This window comes from Sturnus vulgaris, chromosome 27 (genome assembly GCF_052056855.1).
Source record: "Sturnus vulgaris isolate bStuVul1 chromosome 27, bStuVul1.hap1, whole genome shotgun sequence".
In the NCBI taxonomy this organism is placed as follows: Eukaryota; Metazoa; Chordata; class Aves; order Passeriformes; family Sturnidae; genus Sturnus; species Sturnus vulgaris.
The window spans coordinates 4,759,042-4,784,179 of NC_142269.1; the positions used below are offsets into that span (position 1 = coordinate 4,759,042).

General features: G+C 60.0%; 2 protein-coding genes across 2 annotated transcripts; one reads left to right on the plus strand and one right to left on the minus strand.

Moving 5' to 3' along the window:
- The first annotated feature begins 1,329 nt into the window (after positions 1-1,329).
- On the plus strand, positions 1,330-4,297 carry CSF3 (colony stimulating factor 3). The gene is made up of 5 exons (XM_014885510.2): positions 1,330-1,811; positions 2,231-2,391; positions 2,747-2,854; positions 2,979-3,125; positions 3,326-4,297. The coding sequence occupies exons 1-5, from the start codon at positions 1,703-1,705 to the stop codon at positions 3,494-3,496; spliced, it is 696 nt and encodes a 231-aa protein (XP_014740996.2). The 5' UTR covers positions 1,330-1,702; the 3' UTR covers positions 3,497-4,297.
- Positions 4,298-6,451: 2,154 nt separating this feature from the next.
- Positions 6,452-23,709, minus strand: MED24 (mediator complex subunit 24). The gene is made up of 25 exons (XM_014885509.2): positions 23,573-23,709; positions 21,228-21,310; positions 20,718-20,756; positions 19,303-19,376; positions 18,032-18,255; positions 17,437-17,548; positions 16,789-16,939; positions 16,463-16,576; positions 15,765-15,812; positions 15,524-15,606; positions 15,102-15,188; positions 14,700-14,811; positions 13,994-14,136; positions 13,269-13,306; positions 12,573-12,655; positions 11,174-11,352; positions 10,970-11,069; positions 10,485-10,660; positions 9,774-10,038; positions 9,448-9,629; positions 9,132-9,225; positions 8,688-8,787; positions 7,147-7,224; positions 6,888-7,036; positions 6,452-6,776 (listed from the first exon to the last, which is right to left on the minus strand). Exons 1-25 carry the CDS (start codon positions 23,700-23,702, stop codon positions 6,660-6,662), a joined length of 2,961 nt encoding a protein of 986 aa, XP_014740995.1. The 5' UTR covers positions 23,703-23,709; the 3' UTR covers positions 6,452-6,659.
- Between the last annotated feature and the right edge of the window lie 1,429 nt (positions 23,710-25,138).

The following is a 25,138-nucleotide window of genomic DNA, read 5'->3' on the forward strand; positions in this document are numbered from 1 at the left end:
GCTGAAACATAACAGGGTGGGTGCCCAGGACAGTCCCTGGACCAAGCAGCTCTGGCCCCATGGTGCGGGGGGGTTTGCTGGGCCAGCTCCTTCCCCCACCCTCCAACACCCACAGTTTCAGATTTGAAACCACTTCCTTCCTTGGAAAGCTGACAGGGACTTTGGGCGCTGATTCAACCCCCCCCCCCACACACACACGCCCCCACCACAATTCCTGAAAGCACCATCCTGCTGAGAGGGCAGAGCTGCTCTGGGGTCATCCCGTGGGTGCTCAGACTGAGGGGACCATGCTGAGCCCTTCCATGGCCACAAGCTCTCCCTGGCTCTAAGGTGGGGACAAACACAGTTGGGGGGGCTGTTTCTCCTAAAAATCCTATGAACAGTCTCTACTGCCAAGGTCCTTTCACACATCCGGAGGGCAGAACGTTTAGTTCTGACAGGTTTGAAGAGAGGTCATCAGCAGGTTTTAGAGTTAACACCTGGCAGTGCCAGGAAGGCTCTGCTTGGTACTCGTGGATTGGCTGCAGCTGATGGGGGTTGATTTCCCAGCTGGAGGCAGGAACGTCAGCTTCTGGTACCGGTGCTGTGGCTGTACCCCAAACTATACCCCACTAACTGTACCCCACTAACTGCCCCACTGGGTGTGTGGCCCATCCCAGTGCCCGCCAACACCTGCAACCTGCCAAGATGGTGTTCCCTGTCCCCATCCCTGTCCACAGCCTCCAGGAAGGCAGCGATGGGACCCAGCCAGATGTCAGGGGTGCAGAATGAGCCTCCCCAGCCCAGTGCTGCCCGGGAATCGCTCTGTCCAGGGCTGCGAGGGGAGCGGGTGTCTCCCGCGCCCTGGCCAGCCCGTGCCGGGCAGGACTCGGCCAGCTGGCACCAGCCCAGCAGATCCTGGAAGGACTTGCGGGAACCGGCACGAGCCAAAATTCCCTCGTCAGCGCAACGGGGCCTGGAGCAGCCGCCCCTTGCCAAGGGCTGCCCCGGAAGCCTCTTCCCTCTAGGGGCAGGGGGGGGGCTGGCCCCCGCGGGTGGAGTCAGCCCCTTGTGGCCGGTGTTTGGTGTTGCTCATGGAGACACTGGGCACAACCCGGCCCCACAGCACCCAGAAGGGCAGGATCTGGCCCCGTGGTGCTGCCCTGGGGAGCCACAGCCCTGGGCAGGTGCCTGGACCGGGTTGCACCTTGGTCACCTCCAGTTGGTGCCAGCACCATGAAGTTCACACCACCAGCACCCGCCCTGATGCTGGGGTGAGGGTCTAGGGCAGCTGACAGGGGGTTCTGCACACGTGGGATGGGGATGGGCACAATCTCAGAGTGACAGCAGCAACGAGAAGCCACCATGCCCTTGGCTAGTCACCTGTGAGTAACCCTGGGAGTGACCCTGCACATGACCCTGCTGTGCTGGGCACCGGCCCACCTGGCCAGTGTAGTGGGAGCCCTGCGAGCAGGTTAATGAGTCACCAAGGCACCACCTGCCCTGTCCTGCCACCTGCCTCAGGGCCTGGGCTCCACCGGGCGACTGCAGCCACACCGAGGGTACCGCTGCCCACCGGCCCCGGGAAAGCCCCACGGTGCGGCGGCGGCCGAGCACCCGGTTCGCGAGATTTGCATGCTGTGATTAAGGCAGTGAAGCAATCGCGCTGTTGCCTCATCGGTGAGAATCCCCGAGGCCCGTGCGGTATAAATGCCCTCGATCAATGAGCACAGCCGGGCAGCAGCTGAGAGGAGCCGGGCCGGGCTGGGCAGGGCCGCACTGCACAGAGGAGGAAACACCGAACCGGGAACCCACCATGTGCTTCCTCACCCGTGAGTACCCAGCACTCCCATCTCCCACTGCTCCTATTACACTCACTTTCCCCACTGCACCCAAACCACCTCTAAAACCCACTTTTGCCCATAGGACCCACTGCCCCCACCGCACCCAGACCACCCATTCTAACAGCAGTACCCACTGCCCCCACTACACCACTGCACCCAGAGCACCCATAAACCCACCCTACCTGTAGCACCTGCTGCATCTACACACTCTGGATGTCCTGCTGCTGCCTTCAGCACTGGTCAGATGCAGGGAACATTGGAACTTCTCCCTTTTCGGGTCTCTGCCCCTTCCCCAGGCCACGCTGCTGCCACCATCCCCAGGGTGGTCCTGGTTGCTGAGCCCACCCTGGCTGAGGGGTCGGGGCTCCCTGGGGTGTCCGGTGGATGCTGAGCTGCTGTCTCTGCAGGTGGGCTGGCGCTGCTGCTGGGTGTGCTGCTGTGGCGGGGACTGCATGGGGCACCACTGACCGAGCTCTCAGGGGACCAGGACTTCCAGCTCTTCCTGCAGAGGAACCTCGAGTTCACCCGCAAGATCCGTGGGGATGTGGCTGCACTGCAGCGCATGGTGGTGAGTCCCACATGCTGTGGAGGGGAGATGGCAGCCACTGTGAGGTCACAGATAAGGTGACTTTTCCCTCCCTGCCCTTATCGGCACCGCAGGGCCAGGAGCCAGCAGTGTCCCCTGCACTGCCCAAGGCTTAGCCCCAGCATGTTGAGGCACCCACCGGGGACACGTGGTGACCCTCCTGGGTACACACTTGCCAGAGAAGCCACACTCCGTCCCCATTGCACTGGGTCCACTTCATCCCCTCCCTCCTCCTGCCTGGGCTGCACAGGGTCCCAGAGCCCAGGGATGGGATGTTGGAGGGTGCTGGGGATGTCGGGGTCCTCTGCTGTCCTGACCCTGTCCCCTTTATCCTCAGTGTGACACACTCCAGCTGTGCAATGAGGACGAGCTGCTACTGGTGCGGCAGGACCTGGACATCGCACAGGCGCCACTGGAGCAGTGTCACAAGCGCACCTTCCAGGCAGTGAGTGCAGTTAGCCCAGCCCTGCCATGAGCTGGTCAGCTCTGTCACAGCTCAGGGCACCCCAGAGCCCCCTGTGTCTTGGTGGCCACGCCCAGCCCCACTGACCATGCCATGCCCACCACAGGAGACCTGCTTCAGCCAGATCCGTGCCGGGCTCCGCATCTACCACAGCTCTCTGGCCACCATCCAGACCCTGCTGCCCGGGCACACCGGGCTGGTGGAGACCCTGCAGCTGGACATGGCCAATCTGTCCTCCAACATCCAGCAGCAGGTGAGGGGGCAAAGGGGGGACTTTGTGGGGACAGGCGGGTAAAGCAGGTACTGCGTCCCAAAGAAGGGATGGGTATGGCAGGGGCGGCATTCACAGGGAGGGGTGGGCAGGGTGGGGGCTGTATCCCCAGGAAGGGCACACCGGGGCAGGGGGGTATCTCCAGGCCTGGAGCTGATGTCTGTGTCTCTGCCTGGCTGCAGATGGAGGACCTGGGCCTGGCCACAGTGACGTACCCCACAGAGAACCAGGAACCCCTCCCCACCTTCTCCTCCAACTTCCACCACCAAGTCGGTGGCTTCTTCATCCTGGCCAACTTCCAGCGGTTCCTGGAGACGGCATACCGGGCGCTGCGGCACCTCACCAACCTCTGACCCCTGCTGGTGGATGTCCCACTTGAGGGACATCCCGGGAGCACCCCATTTCCTGCTTATTTAATATTTATGGCTATTTAATATTTATCTGTCTGGGGATGCTCCCCCACCCACAGCCCTGGGCAGGCGCCAGGGGATCCTACGGTGGATCCGTGCACAGGTACCTGTGCAGCATCACCCTTGTTTAATATTTAAACACAAGCGTATCTCTGCTATGAGGTTCTGGAGCTGGGCTGAGCCCCCACAGCTGCTGCTGGCACCGCCTGTGCCTCAGTTTCCCCACAGCTCGCACTGCTGGGGCTGCTGCAGCATCCCACGGGAAAACACCTTCATCCCAGGATGAGGATGCTCCCGAGCAACATCTCCCTGTCTGGGCTGCAGCCTGCAGGGACACATCTGATGGGTGTTATTTCTAGTAATTAATATTTATTAGCCATTATGAAGGAATGGAAAGGAAGATGGAAGAACCATAGGGATGCAGCAGTTTTACCAGGATGAGGCTTTTCCAGGGAGCCCCAGCACTTTGGGGTGCTGCATCTCTGCTCTGTCCCCATTCCCTGCTAAACTTAAGAGTACTTATTGCAGTTTAACTTATTTGTGCCCATCCCTGGCTGGAAAGAGCCACTTGGACACATTCCCATCCTCCTGAGCCTGACGCAGCCCCGGTCCCGTGGCTGTGTGGGAGCTCTGGGCGTGGGGGGTTTTGTACTGTATTTATTGCTGCAGCTGGGTGAGCCCTAAGAAACACCCGCTTTTTTTCTATGTGATAAAAATGGAAATAAACTCTATTTTTGCACTGTCTCTCTGTTCCGCTGTCTCCTGCTTGCGTGGGAGGGAGGCAGAGTGGCCAGGGTGTGGGGACACAGAGACGTGGAGGATGAGGGAATGGGACTTTGGGGCGGGGCTGTGGCTGCTGGTGTCAGCTCAGAAAGATGAAATGCAGACCCCCAGTGCCCCCACCCCATGGCCTGAGCCCGCTGAGGGCCAGGAGGCACCGTGGGACGGCCGCTTCCTCCCACGCCCGGCAGCGTGCTTGGGCAAGAGTCAATTCCTAGAAAGCTCCGGAAGCCTCCCGCACTGGCAGTGCCCGCTGAGGGCACCGGCACCATGCCCAGAGCTGGTTTGTGGGCTCATCCCGGGGCTTGGTGGCACTAGGGGTCCCCAACCACCCTTCTGCTGCTGCTGTCACACAGGGAATCTGCCCCAGAGCTGCCCAGGGATGTGCCAGGAGCCCTCCCAGAGCTGCCATGGTGGGAGGAGGCTTTCAGCAATGAGGAAAGCAGAGCGGATGGACAAAGGGGGCAGCCCCAAACGTGGCTGCGCAATGTCAGGAGAGCCCTGGGCATCTCCCATGCCCCAGAAAGCCCCTAAGGGCACCCCCAGCCTCTCCCCAATGGGTGTTTGCCCACCCTGGGCTGTCCCAGCTTCACCAGCCCTATTTCCTGCCTCTGGGCCCACGCTCACATCCCATGACCACCAGCATCCCTCACCACACTCATCCCAGCCACACAAGGACCAGTGCTGGGGCGTGCCCGGGTTCCCAGTTTCTGCCTCCCCCCAACTTCTAGCCCTGGGCAGGGGCTGGCACAGGCTGGAGCCCCACAGTCACGAACTTCCAGGGGGAAGCCCTCGCCCACGGGCACGTGGCTGCACACACCCCACGGACAGCAGTTCCCTCCTTCCTCCCCTGCTTCATGGGTGCTTACAGAAAACCCCTTCTCCTGCTCCAGCCCTTTCCTGTAAGGGGAAGCTCCAGTGCCAACACCAGGCATGGGGCTGCCTCGGCAAATATTGACAGAGCCGGGAAGGCCACGCCAGCTCCTGCTCTTTGCTCCGGGCTAACGGTAAAGAGCCGCCCCTGGGCGAGCAGAGGTGCCCGGGTGGGTCGGTGCCAGCTCAGGCTGGGACTCACACCAGTGTCAGGCCCAGCGAAGCCATCCCAGCCCATCCCTGTTTGTGCCACGGCTCTGTTATCTGCCCCACCCAGCCCCGTAGCTGCTCCAGCTGCCCCAGACTGGGACCAGGGGCTGGACCCCTGGGGCGAGCGGGAAGGGGGGAGATGCTCTGTGTGTGAAGGCAACACCCGCAGCTACCTCAAATGCATCGGGGTCTCTCCCTCCAGCAAAGCCTGGGAGCTGCCAGGAGCTGAGCTCATCCTGGGATCAGATGGGGTCAGCCCAGCCCTGAGTCAGTCCCGCTGCCTCTTCCCTGGCCAGCACTGACCCAACCCCTGCAGCACCGCTCCAGGATCCCCCCCATGCCTCATCTCCCTTCAGAGCCTCCCAAAATAGGGCTGGGAACGCCACTGGTGCCGAGGGGGGCAGAGGCACAGCCCAGCCCCAGGAGTGGCTCTGGAGTCATGGTGCCCTGAGGGAAGGGCTGGTGCCCGCTGCCCGCTTTCCCCTTTCCTGTGAGTCAACACCAGTGGAAAGGGCAGAGGTGCAGCCGCCCTGGCCCTGCCACCACCTCAGTGGACAGGAGTTCGTGACAGTTCTGGGAGGATTCACCACTGGAGCAGCCGACAGGGTGTGGGGACAGTCCCAGGGGAGCCTGTCTCAGCACGAGGCCAGTGTGGTGCTGGCGAGACCACAGTTACTCACCCAGTGCCCGTGCCGTGCTCACCTCGGACTGAACTCATGGGGAGGAATTCCAACAAGAACTCACACTCATGGGAAAGAATTCCAAGAGGAACTCACACTCACGTGGCGGAATTCCCAACAAGACCCCACTTGTGGCTGACAGCACAGCAGGGAAGCATCCCTGCCCCACCCAGCACAGTGCCTGCTCCCAGTCAGAGCACCACAGGCAGCCCACCACTCACTCTCAGGTCCAGGACAGGGTGAGGGAGATTTCCCCTCCTGTCCAGCACAAGGCTTGGTCACCGGCTCCCCATCACCCCAAGAATCAAGGGGTTTTGGGGAGTCCCAGGAGCCCAAATGTAGATGATGCAAAAGCTGGATGTACAAAAGGATTGATTTAGAGAATAAAAAAAAATTCGGGGTGTCTCAGTCTCAAAAGTGCCATGAGGCAGAGCAAGGAGATGGCTCCATGTGCCAAGGGAGTAGCCCTGCAGCAGCTGCAGTGACACAGGCCATCCCAGCTATCCAGGGATCCAGGAGATCCCTGGGCTCCTCAGGATCCCCCCTGGCCGGAGCAGCCCCGCTCACAGTGCAGCGATGGCCTTGGCGGCGACACGGCGGCCCAGGGGCAGGCTGAGGTCAGTGATGGCCAGGACGATTTTGGGACTGGACATGGTGGACACCTTCACCAGCTCTGAAACCTGCCCAGGGACAGAGGAGAAGCACAGATGAGTGTCACCAGGAGCCTGGGATGTGCTCATCCCTGGTGCACCCCCAAGCAGGGACAGGGGTGTCACAGCTGCTGGACCCACCATGGTGAAGGGCATGAACTGGAGGATGCTCCCACGGCTGCCCTGCTCCAGGCACTCCACACACTCCTCCATGAACCACTGGACAAACTGGGTGTGGGTGCCAGCAGTCTTGGCCCCCAGAATGGAAGAGATGAGCAGGAAGAGGTTTGCTGTGGGAGAGAGCAACAGTCAGGTCACTTCTGGGAGGCTGCAGGTGGCTGAACTTCCCACTGGTGTCCCAGTGGTTGGATTTGAAGGCAGGGATCCATGCCCTACTTACCCAGCACCCGGTTCAGTGGGTCCCTCATGCTGACAGTGTGGAGCTGGGAGGCAGAGAGTGAGCTGCTCATGGAGCGATCTATGGGCAGGAGCACAGAGTCAGGAACAGCCTCATGGCCCCCTTGGCTGAGCCAACGTGCCCATGCTGGCCAGCTCTGGCCAATCGAGGCCACCAAGCTCTGGGAGGGGCTTTGCCATGAGGCAACTCTGTGGAGCAGAGGAGGCTTAGGCCCCCTGTACCCAACAGAGTCTGTGCCAACAGAGCACCCCAGAAACACAACACAGATGGTCTCTGTCCCATCCCTGTCCCCTCTGCCAGCTCAACGGAGCCCAGGTAGGTTTCCCAAGCTGCTTTTGGGGTGTGATACGTGGTGTCACAATCAGGAGTGGAGGAGAACAGCAGCAACACACATGTTACACATCTCGTGTGCAAGCCAGATGTTCAACAGCTGCACAGCAGCCCTTCCATCTCACTGTCAGGGCACAATATAGCCATCAGAGCTGAGGCACATCCAAATCTAGCAGCAAATCCTGAAACAGACCAGGAGGATTGAGCTGACCACAGCTGTTAAGCACTGCTGGGCACTCCTGTGGGAAGAACGGGGTCAGATCCGCTCCAACAGGATGGGAATTCCCTTGGGAAGGCTCTTGTGCACACTCCACAGCCCCTGCCCAAATCTGCAGGATCCACCTTGTGCTGCTCTGAGGATGCTCACCAGAAAAAGAAAGCCCTCCCACACTTTTCTCATGGAATCACATGAGTTAGATGGTGGCTGCAGGAAGCAGCATTTCCACATCACTGCAGCAAATAGCCCAAAAAAGTCCTGAATGTCACTGGGAAGAGGTGGGACTGCCTCAGGAGGTAAAAGAAGATAACTGAAATAAAGGGAAAAGCCCATATTTCAACAGTAATGAAAACAACCGAAACTGAAGGTCAATGGATGTGTTGAAAACTAATACAGAAAGTAATTTGGGATAAGGGGAGAAACAATGACCTGAGAATGTCCTGACTCACTGCCCAGGAGTGTGGACAATATCTGTGGGAACTGTGACAGCACCCACTGGGCAGGACACGGACCCCCCCAGCAAATCCCCCTCGGAGCTGTTGCAACCCGTGACACTGCAGGGACACGGATGTGACCAGGGGCCTCATCCGCTCTGCTTCAGTCTTGCTAACAGCACTGGAATGTCAGGATTTGGCCCCAGACACCAGGAATGTCATCTCCAGCTGTGGTCCCATGTGGGGTGGCTGGATGGACACAAAGCCCCCCTGAGCCCTTTGGGTGGGGGTGTGCTGGGCTGGGGGACACTGGCACGAAAGGAAGGTGTGAAGTCATCCTTTTAAATTGTTCTGATCAGAAAAATGAAGAAATGGATCTTTCCCAAATGCAAAAACTCCAAGATAACTCAAAAAGCACTTGAGAGCTCTAAACCCTCACCCAGTCCCTCTGGGAAGGGAAGGAGTTTTGCGCAAATACACATTTCACACCCAAAAGGGACAGCGAGGCAGGGGAGCCATCCCCCCTCCCCTCCTGCACTTACTGGGGCTGGAGAGGATGTTGGAATCCTCCTCGTTGGAGCTCAGCAGCCGCATGAGCTTGGAGGGCTGTGTGTCATCCAGCGGAAACAGGCTGATGTAATCCTGCGAGGGGAGAGGGAGGTCAGCCCCACCAGCCCCTCACCCTGCACAAGGCTGCTGACCCACCCAGGGCTCTGCACAGCCCCATGGCCCAGGATCTGATCTCTGCTCACCCAGAGCACCCCAGTCTGGGCTGGACACATGCTGACCAGCTTGTTGCAGCCCTTTGGCCAGAAAAGAAAAGGGAGAATCTTGAATTTTATGGTTGGAAGGCCTCAGAGAACCCAGAAAAGCTGGGCAGGGAGTCTTGCTTTACCCATCTACTCCTGCCACCCTCACCTTCCCCAGCCAAGGCTGCTTTGGGGCACAGAGAGCTCCCAGCCAACCCCTGCTCCATCCAGACCCACCTCAATGTCCTCCCGGTGCCTCTTCTTCTGCCGGGCTGAGGCCTGGACCTTGCTGTGGGAGGAGTAGGAGCTCAGGGCACACCAAACAGAGAGCCTGGGGACAGAGCAGGGACACAGCCAGGTGCTGCCAGCCCACCTGACAATGAGGTGTGGGACACAGCAGCTTCCTCCTCAAAGGGCCGCAGCAGAGAATGGGGAGCAGAGTGGGAACTGCAGCCACTGCTGAAGCCAGAGTGGGATTTGATCCTCATCCCAGCACAGAACATCTCCCCATATAGGCCTGGAGGAGAGAGTCTCCATTAGTCTGGGGTCTTACTTGGCCAGGGCCTTCCCGGGGGGGTCCATGAGGGTGTGCCACTTGGAGGAGTCTGTCAGCAGGTTGGGCAGGATGTGGCCCAGCAGTGTCAGTGTCAGCTGGTGCATGTCCAGGCAGAAGATGGCATAGAGCAGCTCCACAGCCCTCAGTGTGTGCTCCTTCCGTGTCTCCTTCAGCAGCTCCTGCAGGGCAGGGGGGAGAGGTGGGCCTGCCCCACTTCCCTCCAGTGCCAGAACTGTCCCAGCACCCAGCCCAGGGACACCCAGGACACTGGGAACACAAACTAGGCCCACCAGGCCTGGCCTCAGCACCCTGTCCCCTCATACCTTGACCAGGTTGTTGCAGAACCAGTAGACCCCCCCCATGTGCAGCAGGGTGTCGAAGATGTGGATGGAGCGGCTGTCGACCCAGCCTTTCTCCAGCACCTTGGTGAACACGCTGGTCAGCACCTCCTTAATGGGCTTCTTGGGGGGCAGAAGATTCCAGTAGGGAATGGTGTCCATGCCAGTGGAAGGGAATTTGATCTGCGTGGCAGTTTGCTGCAGGACATCTGCACACATGTGCTCCAGGATGGAGCTCATGATCACCACACTGCGAGAGAGAGACAGCGTCAGGCGGGCACCAGGAAGGGACAGCAGGGCAGGGAATGGCATGGCTTGGGAAGTGTAAACTGAGCAGGAAATGGAAACAGGAGATTACACAGCACCGGGGAAGTGGAAGCAGGGCAGGAGATGACATGGCACCGGGAAACAGAAACAGGGAAGATGGCACAGTGCTGGGAAAAGGAAGAAGGGCAGGAGACAATGGCACTGGAAAGTGGAAACGGGGCAGGAGGCAGCATGGAATTGGGGAGTAGAAGCAGGGCAGGAGATGACATGAGATCAGGAAGTGGAACTGGGGCAGGAGGCCATGGCACTGGGAAAGAGAAACAGGGCAGGAGAGGGCACAGCATCAGGAAGTGGAAAAGGGGAAGCAGGGCAGATGTGGCACTGGGAAGGGGCAGCAGGGCAGGAACAGGCCCGTGTCCCCGAGCTCACCGCTCGTTGTAGAACTGCAGCGTGTTCTCTCCGTACAGGGGCGTGGCGAGCTGCCGGATCATCTGCAGGGACTTCTCCCGCTCATCCAGGCCCAGCATGCGGACATGGGCCACCAGCCAGGCCACGGCACACACTGCCATGCTGCACACCTTCCCCTTGATGTTGTCTGTGATTTTCTACGAGAGGAGATAGAGCAGAGGATGAGCACAGCCAGGTGGATGCACAGCCGTTACCTCCTAGGGCTGTGGGTCCCAACTGCAGGGTCCAAGCCTCTCCTCCAAGCTCTCTTCTCCATGGGTGACACTGTCCCTGCCACCCACAGGGCAGTTTGGAGTAGAAACAAGGGACTGGAGCCACATCAGTTTCCCACTTCCAAGTCACAGCAAGCTCCAAGGCAGCTGCCAGAGTGATCAGGACAGGAGAACAGGGTACCCCAGAGCTCTGGGCCCCTCCTCAGGACACAGCACAGCTCCCACCAGCCCCACCTGGATCGACTCAAAGGTCAGGACTCCGTTCTCCCAGGCATTGAGGATCTCCAGTATGGCGGCTGAGATGCTCAGACACACCTCGTGCCACTTCATTTGCCTGTCAGGGCAAGATGTGAATTCAGACACAGCTGTGGGGCCAGGGGAGCTGGGCTGGGAGCTCCCCCCAGGCCTGGCAGGGTGGATACAAGGGTGGGCTCTTACACCAGCTTCATCTCGGAGGAATTGTTGAGGAGGGCAACCAGGGACTCCACCTTGGTGGAATCTGGGCGGAAGCAGGGGTGGTCAGGGTTGAGGATCTTCCCCTCCTCGGGCATGCAGGTCAGCATCCAGGTCTCGAAGAAGGGCACCTCACCCGGAGGGTTAGAATCAGACAGGATCACCTGGAAAGGAACCAGCATGGAGTCTGCATCCCACAGGGATCCTGCTGGGGACCGTCACCCTGGTGCCTGTCCCCCACGCTGGGGTCTGTCCCCCACCCTGGGGCCTGTCCCCCCCACCATGGGGTGCTGATGGCCGTGGGAACAGCGCCGCCCTGTGGCCTGGAGGGAGAGACAGCCACCGGTCAGGCCCCAGCAGGGCACTGGTCAGCACCTTGAGGCACTGGTTTCCCATCTGTGGGCTGTGGTTTCCCTCAACACCGGGGGCTCCCCAGCAGAACACAGCTCAGCTCAGAGAAGAGATGCCAGGCCAGCTGTGAGTGTGGCCACGGGGTCACCGTGTCCAGCTCAAACAGGTCCCTTGTCCCCCCACCCCGTCAAGCCATGCATAGAATCCCTGGGGCTGGGGTCACACAGCCCAGCTGGGAGGGTCCTGTGGGGGCCATGAGCTGGGAACCCCACACGTCACTTCCTCCCCTCAGCCTGTGTCACCCAGGGGACACTATTTTTGTCCAAAAAAGCTTCGCACATCTGTTCAGCAGCAGCTGGGCAGGGAAGTTGCCGAGCTGAGAGGGGGGGATGAGATCTCATTGGACAGCCCTGGGCACATCCGTCCCTGCCTGGTCCCCCCCTCCCTGCTCCCAGGGCCGGCTTGGCAGGACTCCTCTCTCACTTTCTCTGCATTTCCAGTGTTTCGGTATCATTTCACCTCCCAACACACATAGATGTCGAAACCTGGAAAATTTTCAAGCAACTGAAGTGCTGTTTCCTGAGCAGGGCTGTGAGTTCCTCCTTGGACGGGGAGGGCTGACACTGCCTGGCCATGCAACCCTCCAGCCAACCAGTGCCAAACTGGAGGGGCAAACTGGGAGCTGGGTGGTGAGCTCCAAGTCCATTGGAAGCAGCACTGCCACTGATCCCATCCCCATCAATGGAGCACAGTCCCCAGGGAGGGGCAGCCAGTCCTGCTCCACCACCTGGCACCCAGAGAGGCCCAGGGACAGATTTCCAGGTGACAGGCACTGGGTGCTGTGCCCTGGGCTACGAAGTGGCAGGAGGGACAATGGTGACAGTGGCAGGCTGGCCACTAGAGGAGGCTGATAAGCTGCAGCAGCGCAGGGGCTGAGCTGGCAGGGTGAGAGCCACTCTTGGAATCCAGCCTCATCCTTCCCCTCCCTCAAAGAATCCAGTCCCACCCTCTCATCCCCTCGGAGGATCCTTACCTCTGAGCCATAGGTCTGGGCCACATGGCACAGCATGAGGAAGGAGATGTCAAAGAGCAGAGCCCGGACTGGGCCACTCTTGGCTGAGGGAGGAGAAATAAAAACCTTGGGGCTCTTTGGTCTTAGCAGGAGGAGGGAAGCAGAACCCCACGAGCATGGGGGCCAGGGCCCTTCTTCCCCCACACAGCTTTACTAACCCCTCCAGTGCTTCTGTCTGAACAAGAGGATGTGCCAAGTGCCTCTCCCCACCTCATCTTGAGCCCCCAGAGCAGCTCTGGCCTCTCTCTGGGCAGCCCCAGCCCAAGTGGGGCCCCCGTCACCATGGAAGGTCAGAGCACTCCGCAAGTTTCATCACACGGAGTCAGAGTCCTTATCTGGGCTGTGCTGACACATCACCCCTTCCAGGGAGGGAGCCAAGGGGCCTCCAGACTCAGCTGGGGAGAGGGAGCCCATGGGAACACCCTGGATTTGGGATGGACACGCACATGAAGGCAGCGTGTCCCCAGGAGCCCAGATCCCTGCTGGTACATGGCCCCCTCCCTGCCAGCACCCCCAGTCAGGCCTGGCACAGCTCAGCTTGCTCCAGTGCCACAACCAGTCCCAGTTTAATGCAGCCAGGCCCCCAGAGCATCCCAGCAAAGGCAGCGGGGGGGGCACAGCTCTGATCACCCCACGCACGGACGCACACGCACTTACAGATTTCTCCAGTGATTTGCTTGGTGAATTCATTCAGCCTGGAGGGGCAGAGAGTGGCAGCAAAGCATTATCAGTCCAACCAGACAATTCTCAACCCTGAGACAAGCAGGGGGCTGCCCGGTCTGCAGAGACCCCCAAACTCCGTCCCAGCACAGAGGGGCAGGAGATGCAAGGCCCAGCTCTGCAGACACCCTCCAGCACCACAGGGACAAGTCACCCTCCTCCCCGTCTCCACTCCCTGTGGCCACACAGGTCCAGCCATGCTGCTCACCCCACACCAATGGGGTGGCATTGCTGGCACGGCCAGCTCTGTGGGCATTTTGGAGCACAAGCCCCCAAACAGGCCTCCCCTGTACCCCGAGGCTGGGTCAAGCCACTTTGGGGGAGCCCATCACACAGCCCCACGTGTGTGCTGGTGCCTGTGCACTAACCAGGACACGTGTGTCTGCACAAGGCAGGGACACACTGCCCTGGATCCAGGGCTCTGCCATAGCCTTCAGTTTTCTAAACAACCCCAGACCAACCTGGCTCCAATTCTGTGTTCTGTTCACGCAGAGGCAAAGAGGGGGTGCTGTGGGGTGCAGCCTCCCTGAGATCCCAGCCCTCCCCAGTGTTCCACAGGGCCAGAGGCACATCCAACCCTGTCTAGGGGGCAGTTTAGTGGGCTGCCTGTTCCCCCCAGCCCCCTGGTCACCAGTCACAGTGCCACCCAGATGGACACTCACTTGACAAACTTCCGAGCGAAGGATTTCAGCTTCCCAGTGGCTGCTGCTGCTGCCAGCAGCAAGTCCAGGCTCTTCCCAGACAGCATGTGACCCAGGACCCCCAGCAGGCCCTCAGGGGACTTGGAATGATCCGCATCCATGGTCTACAAGCAAAAGAGTAAGATGAAAGGGAAGTCATGGGGAATGTGTGCTACAGAGCAGCAACAAACTCCAGCTTTTGAAGTACAGAGTTGATCAGCTGCAAGAGCTGTCCCTGAGACCTTGAGGAGTAGGGACCTGCTGGATTTGGGGGAGGTGGGATGGAGACCTCTGAGCCCCTGTCAGCAGCAGGAAAACATCCCCTGTCACTCAGTAGCAGAAAAACAACCAGAGTAACACAGGAACATGGGGAGTCCCCAGGGAATAGGGGAGATGCACACAGGGAGCAGCTGAGCAGGATGGGCAGAGCTGGCTGGGCTCAGGCTGCTGGCACTGATGACACGTCACCTGACAGCTCCTCCAACTTCCTGGGAAGGAGGAGGGGAGCTCCTAATCTCCACAACGGAGTCGAAAGGCTCAAGTGATTTCTCCACTACTCCACCCCAGGGCACCTCCGGGGAAATCCGGCACCTCCCAGCCGCCCTGCTGGCAAATACTGCAATACTGCTGGCAAAGGGTTCCAGGCCCGAGCCCAGCCAGCCCAGCAGGGCTGCAGAAGGGCACTCACCTTCAGGATGTTGGTGACAGTGGGCTCAGCCCTCAGGATGAGCCCGGGGTTTGGCTGGATGTTGGCATTCTCGGCCGATTTCAGGGACGGAGAGTTTTCCTTGTCTGCAGCCCTGGGGGACCCCAAAGAAGGACTAGTGTATAGGAATCCATCACCCTGCCTCCCTCCCTCCACCCATCAACACCCTCCAGGGACAGCCTACGCCTCAGGCCACCACCAGCTGCCTCTCTGACGGGACAGACTCTGCCAGCACCCAACCTGTCCCAAAAGCAGCATCCTGTCTCCCCAGACTGCCATGTCCCAGTCCCCCAGTGTCAGCACAGCTGCTCCCTCGTGCTCCCCTCAAAACTAGGTGCTCCAGCCCCACTGCTGGGGGTTTCCTAGGCTTTGGCGTGGCTGTACCGTTTGTCGATGAGGTTGTTCATGTTGGCCTCGGAGAGCAGCCCCTGCTTGCTGCACTCCTGTAGGAGCAGGCTCATGCAGTTGCAGCTGGAAGAGAGAGGAGAGCTGTAGCCCCAAGGACAGAATTCCTGTCACCCCAGCCAGTGCCACAGGGCAGGGGGACTCATGAGCTGCCCTCCTGGCCCTGTCCCACCCCTCCAAGGGTGCTGCAGGGTCCAGAGCAGCTCTGAGTGTCACACATGACTCAGCTGTCACACACTCACTGCCTCACTTATGTGGCAGCAGAAGCAGGTCCTCGGGAAGAAGAAATGGGATCAGAAACTAACCCAGCCCTGCCAGGAGCTGCTCCAGAACCCCACACTGAGGACAGGGTGGTTGTGGCATGTGGCAATGTGGCAGCTCTGGCCATGGAGAGGACTCACTTGCAGCGCTGATCGGCTTTGTCAAGCAGAGGGGTCAACTTCAGCAGGAACTCGAAGGCACAGTTCACATCCTCAGTGAAATCCTGATGAACACAAAGGCAGGTCCTCAGCTCTCCAAGCTGCTGGCACAGGCCCACCTCCCCCTGCCCCATCAGGGAAGGTTCTTGGCACCTTCCCCATGCAGGCCAGGCACAGCACCATCCTGACACACACAGGCCCACAGATGGCCCTTTAGTCTCACCTTGTCCCCTTGGGGATACTTCTTGAGTTTAACCAGCACTTGAGGCATCTGAAAGACATGGGACACAGAGTGACGAGGGCAGACCCCGTTCCACAGCTGAGACCTCCCAGCAGCACCAGCCCCCACCAACACAGCTGCACACAGCTGCTCTCCCAGCCCCAGGAAAGCAGCATTTCTGCAGCAGGGGATTTTGTGGCCCTGCTCCCCCCTATGGTGTCCTTCCACCATCACCTGGCGCCACATTTTCCTCACAACATCTCAGGAAAACTCACTCTGCCAAATAAAATGAGGCTGGGCTGAAAGGTGGCCCCTGACAGCCAAGTTGACGCTCAGTGGGTGACAGGAGGGGCTCAGGTGGGATGGACCCCAAGGGGCACATTGTGGGGAGTGAGGGCACCCTGAGCACATTGTGAGGAGAGGGGGGGCATATTGTGGGGTGTGAAACACCCTAAGGGGCACATTTTGGGTGTGGGGGCATCCCAAGGAGCACAGTGTGAGGTGTGGGGGCATCCCAAGGGGCATCCTGAGGGGCACACTGTGGGTGAGGGGCACACTGTGGGGTGAGGGACACTGTGGAGTGTGGGCACCCCACGGGGTAGACTCTTGAGAAGGGCTGATTTCTCAGGGCTCAGCAGGAGCCAGACCTACAGGAAAAGGGCAGTAGCAGGCAGGGACTCGGTGCTGGGGCTGGGCCCTACCTTCAGGAAGGTGAAGGCTGTCCACTTGAGCTCCTCTGTGCCCTCAGGACACTCGATGAGACCCACAAAACAGGCCTTCCAGATCTCCAGCACAAAGAGCGGGGAGGGGATGCGCTGTGGGGCACACACACAAAACTTCCCAGTGCTGGGCTGTCAGCAAAGCACATCCCCCAACACAGCCAAACCCTGAACCCCTGCAGAGCTGTTGATGGGCTCCCGCTGCTCCCCTGGACCAGGACCAGCACAGGGAAGGCACATGGCATGGAGCTGCGGCCAGGCCCCACAGCTCCAGGCTGCCTGAGCAGAACACACTGTCACTTCTGTACCTGCATCCTCTTCACCATCATCAGCTGCTCCACTAGTGGCTGGGTCTCTCCTGTGAGGTTCATGGTGCCCTCCAGCAGCACCACGGCATGCACGGTGGGGAAGCCTGTCTTGTTCAGCTGCTCCGAGTGGACTGAGAGCATGGTGGGGATGCTGGGTGGAAGAGGACAGCCCAGGGTCACCGGAGCCCCGCAGGGACAGATTCCTGCTCCTCCTGTCCCACTCCCCTTCCCTGGCCAAACCCCTGACCTCTGCTGCCCCAGGGCAGGACACTGGAACACCTGTGCCTGGGAATCCAAGGCACAGCCAAGCCCTCGGGCCCCGGGAGCAATTCCAAGGGGATTCAGAGCAGAGACAGCAGCTCTGGTGTGGCCAGAGCAGCTGAGGGATAGTAAAAGGTCGCAGGGTCACCAGAGGAGCAACCCCTGGGTAAGATTCTTCTGCAACAGGTCACCACTAGCCCTGTCCTCTCTCTTCTGGCAGCCCCTGCTGGAGCAGGGGTCTGAGCTGGAAAGGGACAGGGAAGCAGGGAGCCAGTGTGGACGGAGGCAGGAGCCTCTTGGTCCTCAGAGCAGGGAGTTTGGGGGACTCAGAGTGGGGCTCAGAAGCATTCTCCCCCCTGAGCCCAAGGAGCAGCAGCACACAGCCACCTCTTGATGAGGGACACGCAGTTATCAGCCTGGCTCCGCAGCGGGGAGCTGCCAAGGTTGTTCAGGTTCTCTCCTAGCTTGACAAGGGACTGCTCCACAGTGCTCCAGGAGGCTGGGGAGAGAAGGCAGGGATTCAGCAAGGGGACAGTGGCACATGGGGGAACCAGCTCCAAGGCCCACAGCAGCCAAGACAGGCTGAAGAGCCTGGGAGTCCCCACTGGTGATGCAAGCCCAACCCAGGGGTCTGTGTACTCCCAGCAGGTCCCACCCCAAGCCCAGCCTGGCACAGCCTCCTGGACAGACACAGGCACAGACGAAGGCGTGGGGATGTGCCAAGCTGTCAGAGCGCAGGGCTTGCCATGCACCCAGGAACAGCTCGCGCAGCCTTCACATTAATTCTGCTCCTCTTCCAAGGGCAGCACAGAGGGGAGGGGGCAGAGAGTGGCACAGAGCCAGGGAGGAGACGGTTACAGCAACAGGGCTGGAAGATGGATAGGCTTGGAGCAGCAGGGACAATGCGGCAGGAGCCGGGCAGGGAGAAGGGAGAGGTGGCAATGACATCTCTCCAGGGCCAGCGCATGGGGCAGGGACATACACGTCTCTTCCAGCTTGGCAATGTGGATCAGGGCACGGTTCTTGGTGCTGCTGAGCATCTTCTCCAGCCGCTCCAGGCACATCTTGAGCTGGTTCTCCGCCGCCGCCTGCTCCAGCGGATCCTTCACCTTCTCGGCGTAGAAGGTGGCGCAGCGCAGGAGCCAGGTGAGGGCACTCAGCAGCGCCCGGCACAGGCTGATGCACTCCTCGGCCTTGCCGTGGCAGCTGGGACAGGAGAGAAGTAGAAATATGCTCACCGTGCGTGTGGAAGCTGAGGTATGGACACTGGGTAGGCTGGGGAACCCAAAACCAGGTGCAGCAACACTCCCAGCCCACTCCTCTGCTGCAGATCCCAACCTGCTCATCACACCAGCATTCCCACTGTGCCGGGGAAAGGAGACACCCCCAGCCCCCACCATGCAGCATCCTCACTGGCCTCTCCACTACAGGGAAACTTTCCAAGCTTTTAATCAAATTATCTTGCTAAGAGAGGCTCAGCATTGATCAGTGCACTGCAAGAGGTGAACGCTTTCCCCTCCTGATGCACAAATCATCAGGGCCAGAAGTTTTGATCAAATTAAGTAGAGGATCAGAGCAGGCAGGAGAGGATTAAGGACTGGCTCTGCAGTTGGCCAGCGACAGCTCCTTGTCAACATCTGCCACTGATGCATATTCATTGCTGCTGCTTCATTTCATCTCATTGAAGAGCCTTCCTCATCCTCCTTCTCCTCCCACTGTCCCTGCCACACGCTCCCGCCTCCCAGAAGAGGCTGTCAGGGGTTAACAGGAAGATTTCTGAGCTTTCTAAAAAAGTTTTTGTGGCCTGAATTGTCTGGACTCCCCTGGGTCCTGCAACACCAGCGGAAGAGCATAAAGGGAAAAAACAAGGCAGCGCCTGGGGCAGCACAGGCAGGACCAGACCGGGACACAGCAGCCAGGGCCTGGGAAGGTGCAGAGGGAAAGGAAATAGAGACCCTCAGACTACACCCACACCATCTACCTGAACTGGGCAGGAAAACCACGGTGAAGTTTCTCCCAGAATATTGGGGGTTTCCAGCAGCTTCCCACAAAGCTGGTGGGGTTTGGATTCCCTGTGCTGCCACTCATGTGGCAGGAACTTGGTAACAGACACAGAGCTGGAGGGGAAACCTGCCTTCCCCTGCCAGGGTGAGTATCCTGGGATCAGACAGAACCCTCAGGCTCCGCTGGTTCCTGGTTCTGCCCATGGCACAGCCAGGGCAGAGATGGCAGCCCTGGAACATCACACAGTACCTGAGGCGGTCACAGAACATGTCCATGATCTCCAAGAGCGACTGGACACACAAGTCCCGGGAGAAGTCATCGAACTAGAGCAGAGAGAATTCAGATGGGGGCTGCTCCGGCAGCTCTCGACACAAGCTCAAGCCCTTCCTCCAGGGCCGGGCCAGGCGCTGCGGCCACAGGACACTCCCACTGGCAGCTGCCCAGAAGCCACTTGAATGAGAAGTAGGTCAGGGCTGTCTGTCGGCCAGGTCGTGCCCTCCCGGGGTGGCGAGAGGCGGTGAGGCCGCGGCAGCAGGGCTGAGGCTGGGTTTTCTCCGCAGCCTCAGGCCGGGGCTGCGCTGCCTTGGCGGGGCGGTGGTGGCCGGACGCCAGCCCCCTGCCCACCCCCGGCTAGGTGAGGCTGGCAGTGCCAACAGCCCGGCCGGCCGCGGGGCTGGGGGCGGGGGGCAGCAGAAGCGCGGCTCCCCCGCCTCCTCCCGGAGCAGATGGGGAGCCCCGCCGGGCCGGAGCTTGCCCGCAGCTCCGCGCTGGGCCCACGCTGCGCTGAAGGAGGAAGGCTCGGCTGTCAAGGTCAGCGCTGTGCCCGCCCCTCTGAACGGGCAGCGACGCGGCACCGGGTAACAGCAACGAGCCCAAGCCCTTCGGAGCAGAGCTGGGCTGGGTTCTGCTCTACCCTCCCCCCTACATCGGCGCTGGGACCACTGGAGGGGTCCCCACCTTGCCAGGGCTGCACGGCACAACTCCGAGCTCAGCTTGCAGACCCCCAAAATTTTCAACGCTGACGGCCAGCGGCGTTCTTCTCCCATCCCCCATAAGAACAACGAGGGAAATCATTCTCCCTGAAATCATTCCTCCTTTGGTCACCTTGAGTAGGGCGCCTGAAGTGACCCTGACAAGGAGGAGAGTGGGGGGTCTGTCTTAGCCTGTGAGGGACTTCCCAATACCAAGCAGAGGCAGGCATGGAGGGTGCTCAGTGTGCCCGTGGAAGCAGCACAGGGACACAGAAGCCGTGGGAAGCCACAGCAGAGCTTGGTGTGTGGCTGCAGCCACATGGCCCAGGCCCTGGCAGCTCCTCCACGGCCAGCTCCGATCCCCACAGCGCTGCCAGCACCGCCGGCTGCAGCGGGATGTGGTTTCCGGCGGTTGGGATGGGGTTACACACAAGCCAGGAGCCTGCCAGGCCCCCCAGCGCAGAGAGACCGGGCACTCACACTCCCAAAACCCACCGGGACCCGCGGCAGCTCAAACCCGGGGGGACACGGAAAGGCTCGGGCGCTAATCCATGCCGGCTGCCCACTGCTGACTCAGCCCAGGACGTCGCTTTCCACTTGACCTATATTTGGTGGGAGTTGTGGGGAGGGAAAGGGATTCGTGGGGTTGTGAGTGAAGAGTGAAACCTCTGAGAGAACCTGCCAGAGCCGTACCTTGCTGATGGCCGTCAGCACCGTGGAATAAGACACCATCTACAACACAGAAAGCCAAAACAAGCGCAGTGTCACAGGGGCTGTGTGCCAGCACCGTGCTCGTTGCTGAGGAACAGCAAGGTCAGGGCATGGCCCCACTGACTGTCACCGCAGACAGGGCCGGGGCCGGGGCGCTGACCCGGCACAAATCCAAACAGACATTTTTAGGTGATCACTGATGTGTTTCACACAAACTTTAGGCGATATTAAATGCCAGGATATGAAAGCGTGGAGCTCACAGCGAGTGCAGAGGCTCTCGGGGGGCAGAATTCCCACCCTGGGCGATGGCAGAGGCTATTTATGGAAACATCCCTGCCCAGGGCACGCGCTGAGCCCTCCACTGCCTGCCCCGGCCCAGGAGAGGCTCAGATGGGGGATTTGGGGTGCCTGCCCACCACCAACACCCCAGTTGCTTTGCCCAACCTCACTAAGGCTGCAAGGTGACCCCCAGCAGCACCAGCAGGTCCTTACCTGGGAGCTGATGGCGTATTTCAGGTAGGACAAGATGAGTGGGTTTGGGGACGGCCCAATCATGGCCTGCTCCAGGAGAGCCTCTGCAAGGAAAGAGGGTCCCAGGTCAGCACATAGGGACACACAGACACACTGTTCTCCCCTCATCCCATAGGGAAGCTGGTAAAGTCCAACTGTACCAACCACAGCAACTCCGTACCAGTTTTCTCCTAAATTCATTGAATCCCACAACTTTCTAATCCCTGACGGGCACAAGCCAGTGAATAATTCAGGCAGAGCACGCATCCTCCTGCTAACACAGCTCTCCCTGGGTGCTCCGGCCCCGAAACTGCTGCTGCTGCTGCTCTCCACGTTCCCCTTCCTCCCACTTCTTGCCAGGAGGCTCCTGCAGCCTCCACCGAGTGGCTTTTGCCCAGGCACCTGGGGCTGAGCTTGGGGCACCAGTCCCCTGCACTGGGCGCAGCCCTGCCCGTCTGGCCCTCGGTGGCCTGAGGGGCTCTGCCCGTCCCATCTGCTCAGCCAAGCCTTTAATTGCCCATTTGAACCATGGCAGAGTGCAGGAAGCACCTCCCCGAGCAGGCCCCGGGCTGCAGGCTGCAAGTAGGTCAGGGCACCCAGATGTAAAAGGGGGAGCAGCAGCCGGGTGGGAAGTTGTCGCCCCAAAGCCGAGGAGGAGGAGCCACTACCGGATTCCGAGTGCAGGAGCAGGAGACTCCCTGGGTCTCGCTCCAAGGCTGAATCCTGGGCCAAGAGCGTCTGGGATGAGGACAGAAGGCTGGTGGCAGCCGTCCCCTCCCCAGCCCATCCCAGAGTGTCACCATGAGCCAGCCACATGCTGCTCCCCGCTGCAGACATGTCAGCAGCGATCTGCCAGGCCCTGCCGTGATTCTGGCAGCTCGTGCCAGCTTTCCCTCCTTTGTACTTCCAAGCTGAAAGGCACGAGCTTGGGAAAGGACAGCTTCAAGGGCTGTGGTGAGGGAGGGAGCTGCTGTTCCAGCCATCAGGACCTCAGGAATGGGCTCTCCCGATGTGCACACAATGGTCAGTTAGGGCCAGCGTCCTGCCCGTGTGGCTCCCAAAAGGAAAAGGGGACATGGCTCCTTCCTCTCCTGGCAGAGGAGCTGCCCCAAAGAAGCCACTGAGCCCTGGCTAAATGTGGGCCAGGAGAAACTCGTTCCTGCAGAAATAACAGGGAATTATCATCTCTGCGTCTGTTTTTGGGGATACACAGATGAGCCTAAGCCAAGCACCCTGCAGGCCTCGCTGCCAGCGGAGCAGGAGTCGGTGCCACCAGGGTGGGAACAGACACCAGGGAGCCCCAGGGACCAGCTGGGCAGCAGCAGGACTGGCTCTCGAGCCAACCACCCCCACCCCCAGCAAATCCATCCAGAGCAAATCCATCTCCCCACAGCAACAGCTCGACTTGGCCCCTCCAGCCACACCTCGGAGATGACAAACTCAGCAGGGGCAGCTCAGCAGTGGGGACGGGGTGTGACAAAAAACAGACACTGACAGAAAATCCAATGGGAGGATGGAGAGAGGGGAAAAACATCCACAAGTGAAAGATCCCCACACTCAGAGGAGTGAGAGCTGCTGCCTGTGTGGGGCTGGTTGCTTTAAACCCCCTGGAGCAGCAACCCTCAGCTCTGTTTATTTATCCAGGGACTTTCTGCACAGGGAAAATCCCAGCACCAAGTTTCTATAATTAGAAGGAGAGCCTGGCAAATCTTTAAACCAGTCCTAGCCTTTGGCAGGATTTGTGTGAAATGCCCTTGAATTGGGCTGGGAAGCAGCCTTGGGAGCAGCACCTGGCTCCTGTGCAGTCCTAGAATCAGGAAATCGCAAAATCATTAAGGCTGGAAAGACCTCCAAGAGCATCTAACCACTAACCTAAGTCCCCAGGAGCCACATCCACATGGTAACTCCACCACAGCCTGTTCCAACGCCTAACCGCCTTTCAATGAATAAATTTTTCTTAATTTCCAACCTAATTCTCTCCTGGCTCAACTTGAAGCTGCTTCTCTTGTCCCAAAAGCCAGGCTGTGCTGACCCCTGAACCCTCCCATGGGGAAAAGGGAGGGAATGACCCCAAAACGGAGCTGGCAGGGTGGGAAAGGGGCGGGGGAACAGTTGAGAATGGGCTGACATGGTTGGGAATAGGCATTTTGTCGTGAAAAGCAGCGTGGCAAGGGGGGACCCAAAATGCAACACGAACCCCCATAATATCCCTGTTTGCACCCCAAAGGGGGGGAACGCTGGGGGCAACACCCCAATACCCGCGTGGGGACCCCCAAAACAGCCCAGTGTGCCCAGTAAGGAGGGGAAACCCCCCGCCTCCCCCCGACCTGCCAAGTTGAGGATGTCCCAGGTGGCTCCGCGGGGGAAGAACCGCTTCATGTTTATGGCCCATTGATAGTCGCTCCAGCGCTCCTTCCAGGCCTGCAGGATGGCCTGCTTCAGGTTCACCACCTTCATGGTCACCCTGCGGACGGACAGCTCAAGGCGAGGGTGATGGAGCCCTGACCCCGCCGGGCAGGGCAGAGCGGGCCGGGCAGCGCGGGGAAGCGGCCCAGCGGCTTCGGAGCGGCACAGCTGGGGGTCTGCCCGCTCCCCGGGCCGGGGGGAGCTCAGAGCCGCCCCGGAGCCCCCCGCAGCCCCCCAAGGTCCGGTGCCCGCAGGTCCCGCCGGGTCCCGCCGCCCCTCACCGTGGCCCGGCACCGCCCTCAGCGCCTGGGCACCGCCATTGCGGCACCTGCCAACAAGAAGCGCGCTGATTGGGCGGTGGGGAACGGCGGGCGCGGGGGTTGATGGGAGTGGTAGTTCGGGGGGCAAGGGCGGGAGTGAGTGTGCAAAAGGTGGGTGGAAACAGGGGGCGAGTGTGCAAACACCAGGGTGAGAGTGCAATCACCGTGTGGGTGAGCAAACAGGGGAGAGTAGGCTAACACGGGATGCGTTTGTGTTGAAACATGGGGCTGAGTGTGGAAATAGGACTTGACTGTGCAAACACCGGGGGTGAGTGTGCAAACAGGGGGTGTGCAAACACGGGGGGAGGTGTGAAAATGGGGGGTTGCAAACACAGGTGTGCAAACAGGGGCGGGTGTGGAAATAGCAGTGGTGTGGAAAGGTGGGGGTACAAACACGGAGGGAGAGTGCAAATATTGTGTATATGTGAAAATGAGGAGTTGTGCAAAAACAGTGAGGGTAAAAACGGGATGTACAAACGGGGGCTGAGTGTAAAAGCAAGGGATGTGCAAATATGGTGCAAAGGGATGAGTGTGCAAAGGCTCTGGGGTGGCAGCACGGGTCTCCTAACAAGTCTGCGTGTGTGTGCAGGTGTGCAAGCGTGTGCACGCACACGGGATTGTGTGTGTGCACGTGTGTGTACATAGATGTACAGGCGTTCATGCACGCACATACGCGGGCACAGGTGTGCACACAAGAGTGTGAGCACAGAGGTGTGCAGGTGTGGGTGTGCAACCACAGGTGTGCACTGTGGACTGCGTGTGACACAGACGGGTGTCTGCACGCGTGTGGATACACAGGAGTGTGTGTGTGTGTGTGTGTGTGTGTGTGTGCGCGCGTGTGTGCATGTGTGTGTTCCTGCACACACCTTCAGACTCCAGCACCCCCGGGCAGGTGTGCACACAGGTACCTGTACAGGGGTGGGCACATGCTGGTGGGCACGGCCGTGTGCCGCAGACACGCGTGTGCACACACGTGTCACAGCCATGGGCCCGAGCTGCCCCCCACCCCCTCCCTGCAGTACCAGCAGCTAAAAATATCCCCAGGGATGGTGCCAGCCGTTGCCATGGCAACGGGAGGATGGGGAGCAGGGCCGGGGGGCAGCCCCCCACAACAGCCAGCCCCCCAGAACCCCAACACCCTCAGTACTCCCAGCACACCAACCCCCC

Coding starts and splice junctions, on each gene's coding strand:
- CSF3 (XM_014885510.2), top strand. CDS start 1,703: ATGAGCACAGCCGGGCAGCAGCTGAGAGGAGCCGGGCCGGGCTGGGCA. Junction 2,392..2,746: donor CTGCACTGCAGCGCATGGTG/GTGAGTCCCACA, acceptor CTTTATCCTCAG/TGTGACACACTCCAGCTGTG. Junction 3,126..3,325: donor CCTCCAACATCCAGCAGCAG/GTGAGGGGGCAA, acceptor GCCTGGCTGCAG/ATGGAGGACCTGGGCCTGGC.
- MED24 (XM_014885509.2), bottom strand. CDS start 23,702: ATGAAGGTGGTGAACCTGAAGCAGGCCATCCTGCAGGCCTGGAAGGAG. Junction 14,812..15,101: donor AACAACCTCATCGACAAACG/GTACAGCCACGC, acceptor GGGGTCCCCCAG/GGCTGCAGACAAGGAAAACT. Junction 9,630..9,773: donor TCTGCAACAACCTGGTCAAG/GTATGAGGGGAC, acceptor CCTGCCCTGCAG/GAGCTGCTGAAGGAGACACG.